Genomic DNA, 19,265 nt, shown 5'->3' on the forward strand with positions numbered 1-19,265 from the left:
ACTGATACATGCTACAACACAGATGAACCTTGAAAACATGGGATGTGAAAGAAGCCAGTCACAAAAGACCAAGTTACCATATGATTCCATCTGTATGAAATGTTCATAAGTAAATCCATAGAAACAGAAAGTAGAGTCGCTGTTGTCAGGGGAAGTAGGGGAATGCAGAGTGACTGCTGATGGGCATGGGGTTTCTTCTTGGGGTGATGAAAATGTTCTGGAATTAGTGGTGATGGTTGAACATCTTGGTGAATTCAGTTGGCCCTCCATATCTGCAGGTTCCGCATCCGTGGATTCAACTAACTGCAGATCAGAATACTCAAGAAAAAATATTCCAGAAAGTTCCAAAAAGCGAAACTTGAATTTGCCACACACTGGCAAATTTACACAGCATTTACATTGTATTAGGTATCATAAGTAATCTAGATAGAGATGATTTAAAGTATACGGGAGTATGTGTGTAGGTTATATGCATATATTATGCCATTTTATATAAGGGACTTGAGCATCCATGGATTTTGGTATCTGTGGGGGTCCTGGAACCAATCCCCCGCAGATACCAAGGGACAACTGTATACTAAAAGCCATCATTGTACATTTTAAGAAGATGATTTTTAAAAAGAGACTGCTGATTTTGAAAAGGAAATTTGCTTATACTTTTGGAACTCTTGGAGTTCTCCAATTTCTCAAGCTTACTGTGAAAGAAAACCTGCTCTGAGATTGAAGTTCTTTAGCACTTCAAGTGATTTTATTTTATTTATTTATTTTCTTAAATTTATTTATTTATTTTTATTTTTGGCTGCGTTGGGCTTTTGTTGCTGTGCGCGGGCGTCTCTAGTTGCGGCGAACGGGGGCTACTCTTCGTTGCGGTGTGCGGGCTTCTCATTGGGTGGCCTCTCTTGCTGCAGAGCACGGGCTCCAGGCGCACGGGCTTCAGTAGTTGTGGCACTCGGGCTCAGCAGTTGTGGCTCGTGGGCTCCAGGGCACAGGCTCAGCAGTTGTGGCGCATGGGCTTGGTTGCTCCGCGGCATGTGGGATCCTCCTGGACCAGGGCTCGAACCCGTGTCCCCTGCATTGGCAGGCGGATTCCTAACCACTGCGCCACCAGGGAAGCCCTAAGTGATTTTATTTTTATTTGAAGAACAAGTGGTTGAAGAATTGTTGTTGTTTTTTTAATTCTTTGTTCAACTAGGAAAAACTCATTGTATCCAATGAACAGGAAGTTCTTCGGGTTCATTACAGAGCTGCAAGAACACTGGCAAATCAGACACTGCCATTCAGCGCATGCACTGTTCTCCTGGACGCAGAAGTGTACAGCGTGCCACTGGACGCCCAGGTAAAGGACTAGCCATGGCCTTTAGTGCTCTTAGGATAGCAGGCACCTTTGGTAATCTGGGTCCTCAGAAGAAACATGAATTCAACAATCAGTAAAGCTCAAAGGAGAAAACAACTCTTTCACACTAAAGTACTTTTTATAGATAACTTGTAAGTTGCTTCTAAAGTGGAAGCTGCTGGAAGCTAGAAAGGGCGACAGGTGGAGCCCAGGTCGTGATAGTGCTGAGAGAGGGCCAGGCTTTGTTTGGATCTTGGATGTTGTTGGGATAAATTAACACAGCTGTGGAAAACTGTAGCTACAGCTTGAAAAGAGTTTACTGCCACATATAAATTACGTGAATTCAGAACCAGACATCAGTTGTCAGAATTTTTTTGTGGTTCATAAACCAGAATGAAATTCTTTGGTTATAAGAGAGAATATAAAAGTATAAACAGAGACAGTGAAGGATTATCACCAAAAAAGACTAGAAAATACTGTTTTAAATCAGACAAACTATAGAGACACAAAGTATATGCAGTATATTACAGAGAAAGTTACTTAGTTCTCTCTGGACTTTATTTTTCTCACCTGGAAAAAAAAAACAACAACAAAGGGAGTCCCAGATGGGTTATAAAGAGAATTTCTGAAAAGAAGTGAATTTTCCCAGTAAACCCTCAGAATGATCCCCGAATCAGAGACTAAAAAGGATCAGGCCACAAGCCACCTAATAGTTGAAGGGCAGGAGAACTTAATCATCGTCTTGAGGATGACTGTGGGCCTGTTACCCACCCTTGTACGGCTGGCTTTACAGTTGGTAGACGGTCTCTCCACTGAGGAGCAGGCTTGTTCAGGTGAGCATAGCTGCTGAGGGACTAAGGAACAAGTCCGCTTCCTTGGGTAGGGGCTTGGGCCATCCTTTATCCATTCTCATATCAGACCTCTTCCTTTTCAAAATAAACTTGTAATAATAAAAAAGGTTCAATAATAAAATTTAAAATAGTCAAAAGGTCTTACCTGAAGACCAAGGAGGAAGTGGTAACAGCTAAGAATGTGAGTAGTGTGATTGTGATGCCTGGATGCCACCTCGATGGTGCTGGTGGTCAGAGCTTTGGCAGCAGTAATGGCAGCAGTTGTTTGTCAGACCCAGTGCTTCCCATTGCCCAAACGTTAGAACAAGGGCTTAGTGACTCTCAATTCTCAAACAAGATTAAAAGAGGTGCTTTTACCCTATTTTACAGAATAGAAAATTGGAGTATGTAATTAGTTTGAGATTACACAGTAAGATACAAAGCTGACGTTTGAATATAGCCTATCTTAAAAGAATACCAAAACTGGTATTCTTAAGAGTTGGTATAGAATTTCTTTGTGAGCACTCCAAAGGACTGGTCCTGGAAGAAATGTCAGCCCCAAAAGCCTGTCTCCCACCTTAACATTTTTTTCTCCCTACGTGTGGTAAACGATAACATTAAAATTAATTTCATAATCAATTATGCTTTAATAAGAAGTCACAGGCATGTAATACTTCATATGACATGCCTTTCTGAGACATTTTTGACACACAGATCGGTAGGATTCTATTTAATTAATAACTAAACCCAGCATCCTAATAATTCTAATAACTAATCTCAGTATGGAAATACTTTATCAGATTTTTAAAATATTCAGATTATGTTTTCTTTCTTTGAAATATACTTTTCATCATTCCTTTAAAAGTAGAATATACCATAAAAAGATAAAATGGCATATAGATTTTAAAGTAGGTTATTTTATTTTATAATATCCAACAATTTTAATGTTTTCTTTCAGTCTGATGACAGTAAAACTTCTGTGAGGGATCGTTTTAATGCAAGACAATTCATGTCTTGGTTACAAGATGTGGATGATAAATTTGACAAATTAAAGGTATGTATGTTTAGAAGTTCACTTTAACTGGATACTTCCCCTTCATAAACAGAAACTGTAGCTGTGTTAGAGAGGAGTGGTTAGGAAAGGAAAGACCGGTTAGTGGTGAATCCTCATGCGGTCGCACTTTGGAAGATAAAGGAAGATAAAAACCCCCCATTTTTCGGGTCCAATTTCATGTACATGGTGCAGCTACCACAGAGAAAGCAGTTTCTAATGGAGATCTTCTTATTTGTTATCCAGTGTATGAGTCTGGTTATAGTTCCAACATGTGAAAGAGGGGAGAACAAGAAGAGAAGAAATGTATTTTGCAAGTAATCTGTAAAGAAAATTATTTGGTTTGAATCATTTCAAAAATCACTTTTCCTTAGATTTTCTTGATTCTTCTGATAATTTGAAATTTTATTGCTTGAAAGAACAGTTTCAAATTAAAGTCTGTTAGATGAGTGTGAAGTTGTGGGTCCAGAAGTATTTGGCATATGGATACAGACAGGGTAAACCAGAAATGGATGTGTGACTCAGAAGCTTCACATACCCTAGTATATCCATCTTACACCCTAAAGAAACGATGCATGAGATTAATTTTTAAACAAAGCAATTGTAATAAATAATCAATGAATTCTTCTCTTCTTTTAAATAGACCTGTCTTTTAATGAGGCAACAACATGAAGCTGCAGCTTTAAATGCCGTCCAGAGGTTAGAATGGCAGCTCAAACTCCAGGAACTTGATCCTGCCACCTATAAATCTATCAGCATTTATGAAATTCAGGAGTTTTACGTTCCCCTTGTTGATGTGAATGATGACTTTGAATTGACTCCTATATAGCAGCCGTGACTTCCTGGTGGTGGTGTTTTAAATGAATGAGGCTTAAGAGTATTATACTGTGGAATACTGCCTTTTGACAAAAATATGATATTATGCCTTCACAGCTATTAGTAAAGTTCAACTAAAGTTGGTGATGTAGTAAACACTGTCATTTTATTAAAAATGAAAAGAATTATTTTGGATCTTAGATCCAAGCAGTTTCTAACTGAAAACTATTATTTATATTGGTGAAAGGTGACTCGCATTGGAGCACGTTGGCAGACGAGGTAGATGTTTAGGGAGCTGAGGATCTGCTAATGGCGCTGGAAGCTGTTAGTGCTCTACGTACGAGGTGACCACGGGTGTTGAGGTTCTGTCAAGTTCTACTAAAACAGATCAGCAAACTAAAAGGCTCAATTCCTACCAAATAGTTTCTAATGTGGAAGGAAAACTTGGCACAAAATTTCTTCAGTTTATTATATCTGTAAGTTAATTGTACAGCTTTCTTTTTGAAAGTTTTAATATTGTCTTCCTTTTTAATAACTTATTTTATACATATTGTGCAGATGTAAATCTTGTAATTAATGGTCAAAATGTATACAAAGGGATTGGTAGTCAAAACATATACAAAGAAATAATTGTAAAACTGTTTTGTCTAATGTTTAAGGACCAAAGTTGTAGTTTGTATGGTATGGAGTGTAGTGATAGTGTGTTGAGGTAGCAGGACTTTTAAATAAGGCATGCGTGTCTGAGTAAGCTTGTTTCCATCACAGAACTGTAGAGACTGTGACTTAGCCATACTGCATGCTTCCTATAATTTAATTCTCTCCATAGCGATGCCTGACGGTAGTGTAAGGTGTTTCATACCAGTCTCCCAGGATAGTACCTGTGACTTACTATGTTGGACATTTTATTTAGAATTAGTCATGCAAAGAAACAGCTCTTTTTTCATCTCACAATAGAGCCTATTCTCCTCTTCCCCCAAAAAATGCCTTTGAATGAAAATTCTGAAATTGTAAATGTCTATTTTAATACTCAAATATGAAAGAATCTGTGAATATATGTAAATATGTTTAATAAATTTTATTGGTCATGTTAAATCATTGTAAAACTTTTTTACATTGCTTAAATATAATGTTTTAAGCTTAATAACCTTTGCACTTTTAAAATAACTGAGTACTCAAAAAAGAGATATTTGGTAGTCAAAATAGGTAAAAGAAATGGGCATATTCTGATCGATCTCTGCAATGTTTATGAAATATTAATATGTTGTATTTCTTCCTTGTATCAAGATGCAAAACATATAATTTTCAGAATTTTATAATTAAAATAAGATTTGGTATGCTGTTTTTAATAAAATAATTAGCAATATACTTAGAAAAAGTCCAGTTTCTCCTATAACATGATGTAAATTAAATATTCAGGAATATTTCAGATCTGAAACCTGCTGCTAAACTTACTAAACATTTTTGGAAAGAAAATAGGTTATATGTAAAATTGATCATAAGTATATGAGATAAAATTTACAGAACTTTCCACAATACTTTATTGAATTATAAAATAATACCGGCTGTTTTTTATTCTGATAGAAAAAAGTGAAAAGAATATATGAGGAATAAAGTGATTTAAATTCAGCTTGCAAGTTGGAAATCCCAGCTAGTGGGAAAGAATGTAAAATTGAAGTTTTTGAGTGCAAAGGTATATATTAAGCTTAGGGATTTTTGAATTTTTACATCAGTTTATATTTTAATTGATACTGTACTTAGCATGCGCAATAAAGCAGCACGTGTGAAAAATACACAGTGCAAGGACTTTATTATAAAGATTGGATGTAGTAGTCTTTAGAAATTTAGATGAAAGATTTTGGCCTTTTTTATTGGATAAATGGGGCCAAGAAAGGCAGGGTAGATTTTGAAGCACTGGTTTTGTTGAAGTTAAGTTTATTAAGGCTGGGAACATTAAAAACTAATTTATAAAAGCAATACTTTTTAATATGAAAAACTTAATGCAAATTTTGTTTATACTTTTGCCTAAAAATAAAAAAACAGATTATTGAGCATTGAAATCATAGAAAATATGAGAAGGGTAAGTTTATACAGCATTTTGTTCTGATGGTTCAACCAGAGAAGGGGGGCGGAAAAAAAATCACTGTTTGGCCAAACAGAACAAGCTGCAGAAGAGAAAAACCAAGCAAGCAGAAATCTGGCATATTTTAGTCATCCCAGCTTTTTAGTACTAACCACAGTTCTCACCCTCTTCAGTGGTACCTCAAGTTGCTGGAGCCTGTCTGCCATGATGCTGCTTCTGCAGATTCCCTTTGTAAAGTGACTCATTCGAAGCTAATCGGGATAGCTTAAAAAAAAAAAAAAAAAAAGTAAATGCCTTCTCCACGGGAATTTATAGTTAAGTAAGTAAGTTAAGGGCTCTTGATATTAAAGATTATTCTGAAGCTCTAAAATGCTAGAAAAAACTTGGAATGGGGTATATGCCTAAAAAGATATAGGATTCTGAAAGAGAAATAAAGGATGGTTAGTTTAATCAGTGATTTTTTTTTAAAAATATTCAAATATCATGAACAAGATACTAAATTGTACCTAAGGATTTGTATTTCTTTAAATCTTGTTCTAAATCATATCTGTTTAATAAATGACTAGATATTTGTGCATGTTATTTAATAAAGAGTTATATTTTTATAGAAAAAATAAGAGTGAAATGTGTTGTGTTTTTTTTTTATTTTCCACTCCCACGTGACTCCAAGCCCAACACTAGTGTTTACTTGGGCAGCTGGCAAAATTGCAAAATACTCATTCTGGGGAAACAACCTCTGAAGAATTAGCCTTTTGAGCTCAAGTCTATTCAGGAATGAGGTCTTGAAAATGAATTTTAAGTATTAGACATGCTGCAGACTTAACTGTAAAAATCTCAAGCAAAGATCCCCTGAAGCTCATTTTAACAGACTGAGGAATTATAGAGTTATTCTAGAAATTGAGCAATGCTAAATATCTATTTTTCTTAGTTATCCAAAAAGTTAGCAATATTTTTTATTCTATCTCTGATATTCTGACACATAAAAACCAAAAATTTTATGTAGGGGAAATTGACTTTTTAAAACTCATGAGGTAGTCATGTCTTGTGTTTTAAAAGAAGCATTTCCACAATTTTTTTTAAAAAATCCTTTTTCAAACCTTAAAGTTTAAATAATTCCTATTAATCAAATGGCTCAAAAGGTTAGAATTATAAGTATTATAATTTAAACAGTGAAAAGTACATGTGGAAGGATTGACCTTTTTTTTTTTGGCCATGCTGCGAGGCATGCAGGATCTTAGTTCCCCCGACCAGGGATCGATCCTCTGCCCCCTGCAGTGGAAGCTTGGAGCCTCAACCACTGGACCGCCAGGGAAATCCCTGGAAAGACTGACTTTTAAAGAAAATTTTGCTGTTGATATAGAGAATGAGGCATATATAGCGTATGTCTATAGAGTAAAAAACAACACCTGTGTGCCCATCACTCAGCTTAAGAGCGGTCCTCAGTTTTTTTTAATTGTGTAATTTGTATCCAATAAAAATACCCACATCTTAAGTAGGCAGTTTGATAAGTCCTGACAGATGCATACAAAACATTTCCATCCCCCCCGCTGTTCCCTCCTGCCCCCTTGCAGAGTACTTCACCCCAGAGGCCACCGCTGTGATGACTCCCGGCGCCATGGATTACCTGTACTTGCTCTTGAGCTTCATGTATATGGAATCAAACAGTATACACTTGTTTTGCGTCTGCCTTCTTTCAACATGAGGTTTTGAAATTCACCATGTTGCATGTGTCAGTCATGTTCCTTTTTCTTACTGAGTGGAAGTACATTGTACAAGCCTATTTATTCACTCTTGTTGGTAGACATTTGGATTGTTCCCAGTTGGGGGCTGAATAAAACGGCTCTAAACATGCTAATCTTTTTTTGTGAACATGTTCTTTCATTGCTTGGGTGCATACCTTGGAGTACAGTCACCAGGTCATAGGGCATAGATGTATGTCTAACTTCATCAGAAACTGACAGTTCTCCAAAGGGGTTGTACCGTTTTATACTCCTACTGCCAACTATCAGAGGCCCAGTTGCTCTGAATCCTCATCAATCTTCGGTGTTGTCAGTCTTCAATTTTAGCAGTTTTGGTGGATATGTAGTGGTATCTTACTGTGCTTTTAACTTGCATTTCTCTGATGACTCAAGAGGTTGAACATATGTTTTAATATGTTTAATAGCCATTTGTACATTTTATTTTGTGAACTGTCCTCAAGTGTTCTGCTCATTTTTCATTGTGTTGTCTTTTTATTATTGATTGATTTGTAGGAAGTCCTTATTCTGCACACAAGCCCTTTGGCAGGTAGGTCTTTATTAACATCCATAAGAATTTAAGGAATGTATGCATATCCATGCATTTAGGTTTTAGTGACAAGGATTCGAGGCAAAAAATTCTGTCATTGCAAACATTCTTAACGTAAGCAGTGTTTGCTAAAATAAATTATAGTAGTATATTTTCAACCGTCTATTTCAGAATGCTTTTTTCTTTTTTAAATTTTATTTATTATTTTTGGCTGCGTTGGGTCTTTGTTGTTGCGCGCAGGCTTTCTCTAGTTGAGGTGAGTGGGCTTCTCATTGCAGTGGCTTCTCTTGTTGCGGAGCACGGGCTCTAGGCGCGCGGACTTCAGTAGTTGTGGCTCGTGGGCTCTAGAGCGCAGGCTCAGTATTTGTAGCGCACAGGCTTAGTTGCTCCGCGGCATGTGGGATCTTTCCAGACCAGGGCTCAAACCTGTGTTCCCTGCATTGGCAGGCGGATTCTTAACCACTGCGCCGCCAGGGAAGTCCCTCAGAATGTTTTAATTAAACTACTTGGTGTAACTGTCCCAATTGGAATATTTGGAGAATACAAAAATTCTGTTTTCCTAAAAGGGAAAGAGAATCACAGCAACATGTTCTGTGAAATGGGAGTGGTATTTAAAAATGAAAGAGATGAATGTCACATCCAATTTTAAAAAGCATGAAGGGAAGAAAGAAAAACCTCAACTTGTAAGTCTGACCGGCTTAAAGGCAAAAAGCTGAAGTCACTGATAAAGGGAAAAAGAAAAGAAAACCTGGACGGGTACAGTCTAATCAGGGATACTGCAGATGGAAACCCTGGTGAAGCCATGTGAGTCCCTGAATTAACGACACCGAAGGCTGGAGATGGTGAAAAGGAGCAGTTTGTCCTTTAGAGGCATCTAGAAGCTCTGGCTTTCTGACATAAGTTAGCACTGTGGTGGAAGTTTCGCGAGGAAACATTCACTGAGCAAAAGTGCATGCTCAACATAGAGGCAGACAAAAATCCAGTCCAAAGACATCACTAATTCAGAGGGAGTGAACAGGCTAATGCTGGCAAGCAGGTGAAGAGCAGACCAGCTGCCTTCTTGTGGAGGTTTGGTGTGGGTTTCTTTGTTTTTCGGTTCGCTTGTTGTTTTGTTGTGTTTAGCCCTGCCCAACACAATCCTGAAAGAACTCTTGCCTCAGAATTGCTCTGTCTCCACGTGGGATAAAACAGCACAGCTGTGACGCAGTCCCGTGTACCCTCTTACCTGCTTTGGAGCCTCTCACCTCAGTGCACGCCCATGAGTTTCAGAGTGGAAACAAGGTTTCCAGCCACTGAAGACTGCTCATACTAAGTGAGGTAAGTCAGAAAGAAAAAGACATACCGTAAGATATCATAAGATATCATTTATATGTGGAATCTAAAATACGACACAAATGAACTCATCTACTAAACAGACTCACAGACGTAGAGAAGTAGAGAACAGACTTGTGGTTGCCGAGGGGTGGAGGAGGGAGGGATTGGGAGTCTGGGATTAGCAAATGCAAACCTAGTATATGTAGGATGGATAATCAACAAGGTCCTACTGTATAGCACAGGGAACTATATTCAATATCTTGTAATAACCTATAATAGAAAATAATCTGAAAAAGTATATATATACACGTGTATATATTAAAAACATTACTTTGCTGTACACCTGAAACTAACACAACATTGTAAATCAACTATACTTCAGTAAAATAAAATTTTTTTAAAAAGAGTGGATAGGGTTTATGTAGCCAGGAAAAAGAAAAAAGAATCATGTCCCAAGCAAAAAGAAAAATGGGCAGAATACAGGAGTGGAGAAGTATGAAGCATGCAAATAGACCACCACCTTGGCTCTATGGAGAGGATTTGTGTAACATCAAAGAAGATCCACATTTACTAGCATGAAAAGATGTTCTGGATATGCCAAATGGGAAAAAGCAAGTTGCAGTGAAGTATTCGTAGCATAATTTCATTTTTTGCAAAAATATGTTAATACATGTGACTTAAAAAAGACTGAAGGAATATATAGGAAGCTAGGTGCAATCTCCGGGGGCTAAAATGGCCAGGGTCGCACATGAAGTCCCGAAATTTTTAAATTCTCTGTAATCAGAAAAAAAGGAAAAAGTCGAAATGAATATAAATTAAGAAATATTCTAAATAAGTAAGCTACAAAGTTGGGACCTAATTTGGTAGGCAAGAGTGAGCCATGAGTAAATAGTGGATTTTGAGAAGCCTTAAGAGCTTTTGAGAATGATTTGTAAATCTCTCAATAGCCCTTGATAGCCCTTTGCAAACATCTGCCAAAACAGCATTTTCTCCTAGCAGGCGGGGTCGGCAGTTTCCCCAGAGGTTTGCTAGGCCTCCTGTAGCCCTAGGGACCTGAGCCTCGGAAAAGCTTGCTTGGGCGGTCCTTTTGCCTGGTGGATTTACAACCGTTCATTGCAGAGGGAATTATAAGGATCTTATGAACCCGGAATGGAACAAAACAAAACAAAAATAGCCTCAAGATTTTCTACATTTCTTCTTGTTTACAACAGGAAGAGTTGAGAGGCCTTTGGAAGTAAGCGTTTTCTTTCCCCATTCTTTTGAGAGCTTTGCGGTAATTCCCACAACAAAGCAGGGAGGGAAGAGGCGGGGGAGAGGGTGGAGGAAGGAGGTTTCTTCCCAAAGGGCCTTCCATCCCTAGATCTTCCCTTCCACACCACAGGCTGCGAGGCTGTTAGATGCGGTTCCTTTAGTTCAAATCTGTAAATCAAATCAGCTAATTCAGCTGAGTCTCTCGGATGGAAAGCATTAAGAATGGGACAGTGGATTCCAAACCATAATCCCCAGCCTGCCGCAGTCGGCAGGTTCCTTGGGACACAGAATAGTCTTCCTGTCTCCACCGGCTGAAAGGCGCACAGGCTGGACGCCTCCTCCAGGCAGTCCTGAGCAATCCCCACCCCCCTCTGCCCCCCATCCAGTCCCACCTCCGGCAGGGCCGGGGGCTCTGCCCGTACTCCTATAAGGAAGCTCAAAAGTGGAGAATCCAGACCAAACTGGAGTGCTTAGCAGGGGCACCCAACACCTGTGTCTCGGGCTCCCATTTTGCTCCCTGTCTTCTGGGGTGAATTGGCTGGTGTGAGGGGAGGCCCAGAGGTGAGAGTGTAGAAGCACCACCTACAAGAGTGAGTTCACAAACTACAATTGTCCTTGTTATCTCTCTGTGCTGGGCAGGATAACACCCCCTTCCCCTAGCTTCACTCCCTCTACCCCAGCGGTCCCCAACCTTTTTGGCACCAGGAACCAGTTTTGTGGAAGACAATTTTCCCACAGATGGGGCGGGGGGGTGGGGAGGATGGTTTCGGGATGATTCAAGTGCATTACATTTACTGTGCACATTAATATATATACATTATATATATACATTGTAATATATAATGAAATAATTATACAACTCACCATAATGCAGAATCAGTGCGAGCCCTGAGCTTGTTTTCACTTGCCACTTACTGATAGGGTTTTGATATAAGTCTGCAAGCAATTGATTTATTATGGTCAAATCTTTCTGCCAATGATAATCTATATTTGCAGCCGCTCCCCAGACCTAGCATCGCCGCCTCTGCTCTACCTCAGATCATCAGGCATTAGATTCTCATAACGAGCCGCACCCTAGATCCCTCACATGTGCAGTTCACAGTAGGGTTCGCGGTCCTATGAGAATCTAATGCCACCGCTGATCTGACAGGAGGCGGAGCTCAGGCGGTAAGAAAATTAATTGTTGTTGTTTTATGGCAGTAAATTTACAGTAATTTGTTAGCAGCAATAGGAAACGAGTCACCTCTTCACTGTAGTTGGCTGACAGTCAACCACTGATGCGTCTGTATCAGGTGATTGAAGCTTAGGTGAACCAGTGACATTTGACCCTTTCATCAAACCCTACCAAGAGGCTTTATTGCATTGATCATAAAGGCTTCTGGTAAAATAAAATAGCCACTGCAATAACCCCTGCAGCTCTCAAATTCCCAAACCCGTTCAGAACCACTTGATAGCCACCTGGAGGCTCAAATAACATTTGATCTTCTAGAGCTTATCAAAGAGGATCTTTAAATTAAAAATAACTATTTTTTATCTTATTACCAAAGTAATACAGGCAAAGACATGAGAAAATGCAGACAAGCACAAAGAAAAAACATCATCAACACAAATCGCTCATAATCTCCTTACAATCACTCCTTACACCATGGTTCTCTTTCCCGGCCTTTAAAATAACCGTATACACAGTTTTTAACATCAGTCATTCTAAAAATACACACACTGCTTTAAAAGTTGATATATCATGAATATCTTTCCATGCCAATGGTATTTCTCTGCAACACCAGTTCTCCAAGTGTGATCAGGAGACCCTGGGGGTCCCAGGACATTTTCAGGTAGTTCATGAGCTCAAAACTATTCTTATTTTAATTCTAATGCATTATTTGCCTTTCAGTCTCCTCTCACACTGTAGTTTTTTTAGAGGGTATATAACATATGATATTGCAACAGTTTGAATGCAAAAGCAGATATGAAAATCCAGCTGCCTTCTATTAAGTTTGACATTAAATAGCACAAATGTAAGACAATGCCACTCTTCCCACTATTTTTTTTTTTTGTCTTGGAATATATACTTATTTTTCATAAAATATGTATTCATGTTACCATATAACGGAGTCTATTATTTTTTTTTTAATTTTTTTAATTTAATTTTAATTTAATTTATTTATTTATGGCTGTGTTGGGTCTTCGTTTCTGTGCGAGGGCTTCCTCCAATTGCGGCAAGTGGGGGCCACTCCTCATCACGGTGCGCGGGCCTCTCACCATCGCGGCCTCTCCCGCCGCGGAGCACAAGCTCCAGACGCGCAGGCTCAGCAACCGTGGCTCACGGGCCCAGCCGCTCCGCGGCACGTGGGATCCTCCCAGACCAGGGCTCGAACCCGCGTCACCTGCATTGGCAGGCAGATTCTCAACCGCTGCGCCACCAGGGAAGCCCGAGTCTATTATTTTTAAATGAGATAATAAATAATTATTTCTTAAATTTCTGTTTTAGCTTCAAAAGTTTTGATAGATGTAGCACACATAAACAAAACCTCTTTGGAGTCCTCAATAATTTTCAACAGTGTAAAGGGGTCCTGAGACTACAAAGTCTGAGAACCTCTGATCTACAATATTATTTTTTAATATCTGATTTAGCCCATTGCACTGTATCATAATTCATTTAACCAGTAAGTAATGCTAAGAATAAGATCCTTAAAGTTAAATTTGTGTACACTCAATTATTTCTTTCGGATAATTTTCAGGGATGGTTTTTGAAATGTATTCTTACTTACTGTACAAAAATGGACTAACAGCAATAATGCAGTCCACCCTGTCAGCCAGTCAACTCTTTCCATTCTTTCTGTTTTCTTCATCAACCAAGGGGAATGTGGGCATTTAAGATCTTACCAGCTTAAGACTTTAGTACTAGGTCTAAAATGGTCTAGTACCATTTGCAAGGGAAACGTACAATGGGCTCCAACTTAATCACTCTGGAAACTTTTAAAAAAGCAAATTCCCAGGGTTGTGGGAAAGAACTGAGTGCCATTCTCAGTCGCCTTTATCTACAAGCTAACTGTTGGTCACACATGCTTGGGCAGGCGTCTCCTGCCATCTGTCCAGGTGTCCATCCGTCCTCTCCCCTGGCCTGCGACCTTCTGGACCAGCACCCACGGCGCCCCTGCCCGCTTCTAGCGCTGAGCACAAAGCCGGGCGCCCAGGAAGGGCTCGGCATTCAGTGCACTGCGGGACGAAGGCTCTACTCTTGGAGACCCTTATTCAGTAGGTCTGAGGCAGACCCCAGAAGCCTGCGTTTTTAATAAATCCTGTCTCCGATATCAATGACGGGATTCAGGTATGAGCTACACTGGGTACCAGCGGGGTGCATCAGTCAGTCCGGCATCCCCATAACTGGGCCGAGACCAGCTCCCTCCCAGGGTGGCTGTGAGGAGGCGACGAGCTCGTGCACATCACGTCCCAGCTCCGGGACCAGGGAAGGGTGAGCCCGGAGAAGGGGCCGGGCGGCAGGGTCTGCGGGAGACCGAGGCGGGCGGGAAGGCGCCAAAGACAGGGGCGGGGAAGGGGAAGGGGGGACAGCGCGCGTGGGCCGGGTGGGCGTGGCCGAGGTCGGGGCGGGGCCGGGTAGGGGGTGGGACCCTGGGCGGGCTGGGCCCGCGGGGAGCGTGGCCTGGGCGGGGCCGGGTCGCGCGCGGACAGGAGCGTCGGGGGAGTGAGAGACGCCTCCTGGCGAGAGCTGGCGGCGGCGGCGGCGGCGGCGGGAGCCGAGCGGGGCGGAGGGAAGCAGGGGGCGGGAGCGAGGCGGGGGCGAGGCGGCGGCGGGCTGGTCTCTCCCTGCTTTAGGGCCGAGGCTCGCGGGCGCTGCGCGGAGGACTGAGCGGAGGCGCGGCCTGCCTCCCTCCACAGAGCGGCGCGCCCGCTCGGCCGACCCGCGGGGAACGAGAGCCAGGCTGCCTCGCGGCGCCGCGGCGCACGGTGAGAGAGCTGGGGTGGCGGGTGCCGCTCTGGGTCTGGAGGCCGCGGCCGGGCGGGAGGAGCGGGAGGACGGGGCCCGCGCGGCCTGGGCGGCCTCCGCGGCTACGAGGCGGGGCGCGCGCGGGGCGTGGCTCCTCCGCCGGCAGCCTGGGCCGCTGTCAGCACCGCCCGCTCGGCCGCTGCGCTTTGTTCCCGAGGCCCCGGAGGGAGCCGCTCCCCTAGGAGGAGCTCGGTTACCTGCCTCTGCGTGCCTCGTTCACCTGGACGACTGTTCTGGGGAGGTTCGGGGAGTGGGACGCAGACGGCCGTGAGGTGGGGGAAAATATCCCATTTTCAGTTGCTGTGGGGAGAAAACTAGCTCTGGAAGATCCGTTTTCCGATGCCTTCTTTGGCCGCCACGAATACGTGCCGGTGGCTCCGGAGTCACCGGACTTGGGCGTGCGGTTCAGTAAAGCAAGCGGTGGGTCCTGAGGGTCCCAGGAGGGTACCCCCGGCCTCGGCCACGGTCCCTGGGGCTTTCTCGTACAGAACCGAGCCACACGGGCACAGAGCCAGGTACTTTTCACCTTCTTCTTGCCTTTGCTTTATTGTTCTTCCTAACACTTAGAATACAGGTTTACAGCAATCATAAAGGCCCCATAAACGCAGCTTTTATCCGTCTTACATCACTAGTCGTTTATTTAATTGATTCTGTTTGGGGGGTGTGTTTTAAACCCCAAGAAGTTTTATCTTCTCCTTTTAAAAAGTTTAATGACTGTGTTGGTTGTTCAACCACTGTCAGAATTTGTGCTGGTCTTTCTTTGCTTTTTCTTTTTGGACTGTAATATTTTCTTCAATATCTTTGAAGAATCACTGGTACTTAAGGTAGAGAATTAAAAGAATATCTTCACATTTTGGTAAGTTAGAGTTCTTAATGCAGTTAATAATTTACTATTCCCTTTGTTATTCGCTAAATTATTTAAGGAGCAACTGTCCACTCCTTCCGTTGAGCTGCTTCATTTTGGCTAATTATGTTAAGAGACAAAATGAGATAGTAACAAGTAGACACTAGAATAATTTGCATTTTTAAAATTTGTCTTAATTCTAAGAATTAAAATATTGATGTGTTTTTAAAATTATAATACAATATTAATAGTTTTTTTTGTTTTGTTTTTTTTACTGGCTTAAAGTCGAATAGTGGGCCTGAAACTAAAGCTGAAAAGCAGTGCAGCATTGAAACTACTTATTTGCTTTATATATTGATACTTTCAGGTTACTGATGGTATACACACACACACACACACACACACACACACACACACATTCACTTTAATTTTCACAGTCACCATTTCTGGGTACTCTGAGGAATTTCAGAATTCTATATCTTTGAAGATGGCTAACAAGATATTACTGTATAAAATTGTAGCTTTTTTTGGAGTGTTTAAGTAATCTTTCATTGAGAATAATCTTTAAACAGTCACTCAAAAGTCTTTTAACACAAACAATGAGTCTTGGTTTATTTATTTGATTTTCACTTTTGTGTTTGTTTTTACCCTAACATTTGCCTTTGAATTAAAGCTTTTGTTGTTGTTTTTTTTCTTTTGTTTGTTTGTTTAGCTTCCTGGGAGTTGCTGATTGTCTTTGAAGAAACATGAAGTCACCCTCTGTTGTTATGCTTACTGTAGCCATCCTGGTGTTCCTGACATGGGTCCCCGTGTCACTGAGTTGTAACAAAGCACTCTGTGCTAGTGATGTGAGCAAATGCCTCATTCAGGTAGGACTAAGAGTACTTTTTTACTAATATTAAAATATACTGTAGAGCAGATACAGAGCACATATATACAGATAGAGAGTGTAAGGTCTGAGGTAATGAACCATGACACTGGTCTGGGGTTTTGCCCCCATACTTCTCTTGCATACAAGCAATGTCAGAGTCAAGGAGTTCAGTATGGAAAATAATATCCAGCTTTGTAAACATGCTGTTACAAGGTGATGAGTAGCCTATTCAGATGAATTAAAGGGTTCCCTTTGTATAATCTAGTTTACATAGCAAAGAGACTCACTATATTTAGGAAAAAAAATTTATCTAGTCAAATCATAGACAAACTGTTCCCTAAATATACACTAATTGTCTGTTCTAAGTAACAAGTTACCCCAAACAGCAACTTAATGCAGTAAACATTTATTATTTACGCAGTTGCTGAGGGTTGGGAACCTAGGAGCAGCTGAGCTGGGGGGTTCAGGGTCAGGGTTTCTCAAGGTTGCAGGCGTTGGAGAATGTGCTTCCAAGATGCTTGACAGTGATCTCTCAGCCATCAAGGCAAGCCTTTCTGAAGAGAAAAGTGAGGTTAAGTAATGACTTAGTTTACAGAGCTATTAAGTGGCTGTGGAACGTGGCCTGTGTTTGAACCTGAATCCTGTGGCCTTTCCATACACATACTGGTTATTACTGTTCTTAAAGTTGTGTTAATTAGTGGTGAACTTCATGTCTTATACAGCTGTTCTCCCTTTTCCCATCCTGTTAGACCATCAGCAGTCTTCGGTCTGTGTTTATTAGCCTCTCTTCTAGCTGTTGGCTAAGAAATTCAGTAACCACACGTATTAGAATTCTGTATAAAGTATGACTCAGCTACCTCTTGGCTGTAATCGTGACATGAGAGCATTTGTATGTACTAGAAGTGATAATGATTTTTATAGATGAGAGGCATTATGTGCTGATTTGTGACATTTTGGTCCTCATTAATAGTTAAAATTCTGGGAAGCCTGGCCTTTATGTGAGTGTGGTTGTCACCATCTCATACTCTGTACCCTCACTTGGCATTTTAACCAAAACATTTAACTAGAGAGGTTGGTTGGTTAGGGTTAGGGTTTTCACTATGGATGTTTTTAAGCATAAATAGAAGAGGGAAGAGTATAATGAACAGCAGTAATAATCAGCAGTTACAGCCATCATTCACTCGGGGCTACCCTTGCTTCCTCTCTATTCCCCTGCACTGTTCACCCCAGCTCTGTTTAGTGTCAGGCAGACCCCTGATAATATTTTATCATAGATCTATTGTCTATCTCTGAAAGATAAGAACTCTTGAAAACATAGCTATTAGCACTTTAAAAATTAACAATAATTCTTTAATATCACGTAGTTTTATACATGGAAGTTTTTTTTTAATTTATTTTTGGCTGCATTGGGTCTTCATTGCTGCGTGCAGTCTCTCTCTAGTTGTGGCGAATGGGGTCTACTCTTCGTTGCGGTTCGCGGGCTTCTCATTTGGTGGCCTCTCTTGTTGCGAAGCTCGGGCTCTAGGCGCGCGGGCTCAGTAGTTGTGGTGCACGGGCTTAGTTGCTCCGCGGCATGTGGGGTCTTCCCGGACCAGGGCTCGAACCATGTCCCCTGCACTGGCAGGCGGATTCCTAACCACTGCGCCACCAGGGAAGTCCCTACATGGAAGTTTTGATATGGCACGTCTGCTTAGGCTTGTGCTGGCTAAAAATTTGGTAGTCTTCTCGTGAAGTCCAGCTTTGTGCTGTGGTCAGAGGTGAATCTGTGCCACTTCCCACGTTGTTTCAATGTATCTTCATTATTCATTATTGGAAATAAAGTCTCATAACAATTGCTATATTCATGTTTAGGTAGAAATTTACTTAAATCTCAAATTATTTTTTGACTCTCCAAGTCTGTAATTTCCATTATTCAAATAATTAAAAATTGGATTTTTTTTGAAAGACCTTGCTTGGTAAGGCAGTATTTAAAGAAGAAAGCGTTTGGTTACTATCGATAAACATTCTCAGAAGTTTTTGTTTGTTTTGCTTTTCAGTTTAAAATTCTGTAATACTTACAAAATGCTTCAAAAAGTAGAGTAAAAATTAAGTGTACAAACTGGAAAATCAGGTGAAGCTTCACCTGTTTGTTAAATGGTGATTTTAGTAAACTCATTGTAAAGAAGGTAGGACTCTTTTTTTTTTTTAACCACTAATTCACTGATGCAAACATTTCTGATTCCTGTTCCTTCAGAACTAGGAATCATCAAATCTTTTTCTGGAATAGTAGAGACAGTGCTTCTGGTGCATAGTGGCAGGGTGCTTGGGGTTAAAATGATAGAAGCCTCGAGTATTGAGGGTTTTCTTGTTCATTTATTCCTAAGCACTTATGACATTGTGCTAAGCACTTACTGGACATTGCAGTGAAATGTGATTAGTTCTACCATTTGCCTGGTTTTATGGACTCCGCTGATTATTTAACATTCTGCCCTTTACTCTCCTTGCATTCCTCTCACTGTGGCTGTGTGACAAACCACCCCAAAGGTCAGTGGCTGGAAACAACAACAACGTTTATTTTGAGCATGAATTTGCATCCTGTGTTGT

At 40.9% G+C, this 19,265-nt stretch overlaps 2 protein-coding genes and 1 long non-coding RNA gene across 12 annotated transcripts in view; 2 read left to right on the forward strand and 1 right to left on the reverse strand.

The window, feature by feature from the left end:
• Positions 1 to 6,682, forward strand: part of ANKRD12 (ankyrin repeat domain 12) — a 113,634-nt gene extending 106,952 nt beyond the window's left edge. For 5 of the 6 annotated variants that reach the window (XM_082418559.1, XM_082418561.1, XM_082418560.1 and 2 more), the window contains 3 exons: positions 1,193 to 1,336; positions 3,122 to 3,217; positions 3,858 to 6,682. In XM_082418559.1, the coding sequence (XP_082274685.1) occupies positions 1,193 to 1,336; positions 3,122 to 3,217; positions 3,858 to 4,043 (426 nt within the window). In that variant the 3' untranslated portion in view covers positions 4,044 to 6,682. The remainder of the gene's footprint in view (positions 1 to 1,192; positions 1,337 to 3,121; positions 3,218 to 3,857) is intronic. The other variant, XM_082418562.1, reaches the window with a different exon arrangement.
• Positions 1 to 19,265, reverse strand: part of LOC309640278 — a 711,494-nt gene that overhangs the window by 643,121 nt on the left and 49,108 nt on the right. The window lies entirely within an intron of this gene.
• Positions 14,744 to 19,265, forward strand: part of TWSG1 (twisted gastrulation BMP signaling modulator 1) — a 33,944-nt gene continuing 29,422 nt past the window's right edge. For 2 of the 5 annotated variants that reach the window (XR_014252095.1, XM_082418742.1), the window contains exons 1-2: positions 14,773 to 14,927; positions 16,524 to 16,680. Coding sequence is in view for 4 of the 5 variants with exons in the window: in XM_082418742.1 (XP_082274868.1) it covers positions 16,558 to 16,680 (123 nt within the window). In the remaining variant the exon portion in view is untranslated. Of the gene's footprint in view, positions 14,928 to 15,008; positions 15,483 to 16,523; positions 16,681 to 19,265 lie in introns of those variants that run through there. The other 3 variants (XM_082418741.1, XM_082418739.1, XM_082418740.1) reach the window with 3 other exon arrangements.

The sequence above is a fragment of the Balaenoptera physalus genome, assembly GCF_965194825.1.
Source record: "Balaenoptera physalus genome assembly, chromosome: 12".
NCBI classification, from domain to species: Eukaryota; Metazoa; Chordata; class Mammalia; order Artiodactyla; family Balaenopteridae; genus Balaenoptera; species Balaenoptera physalus.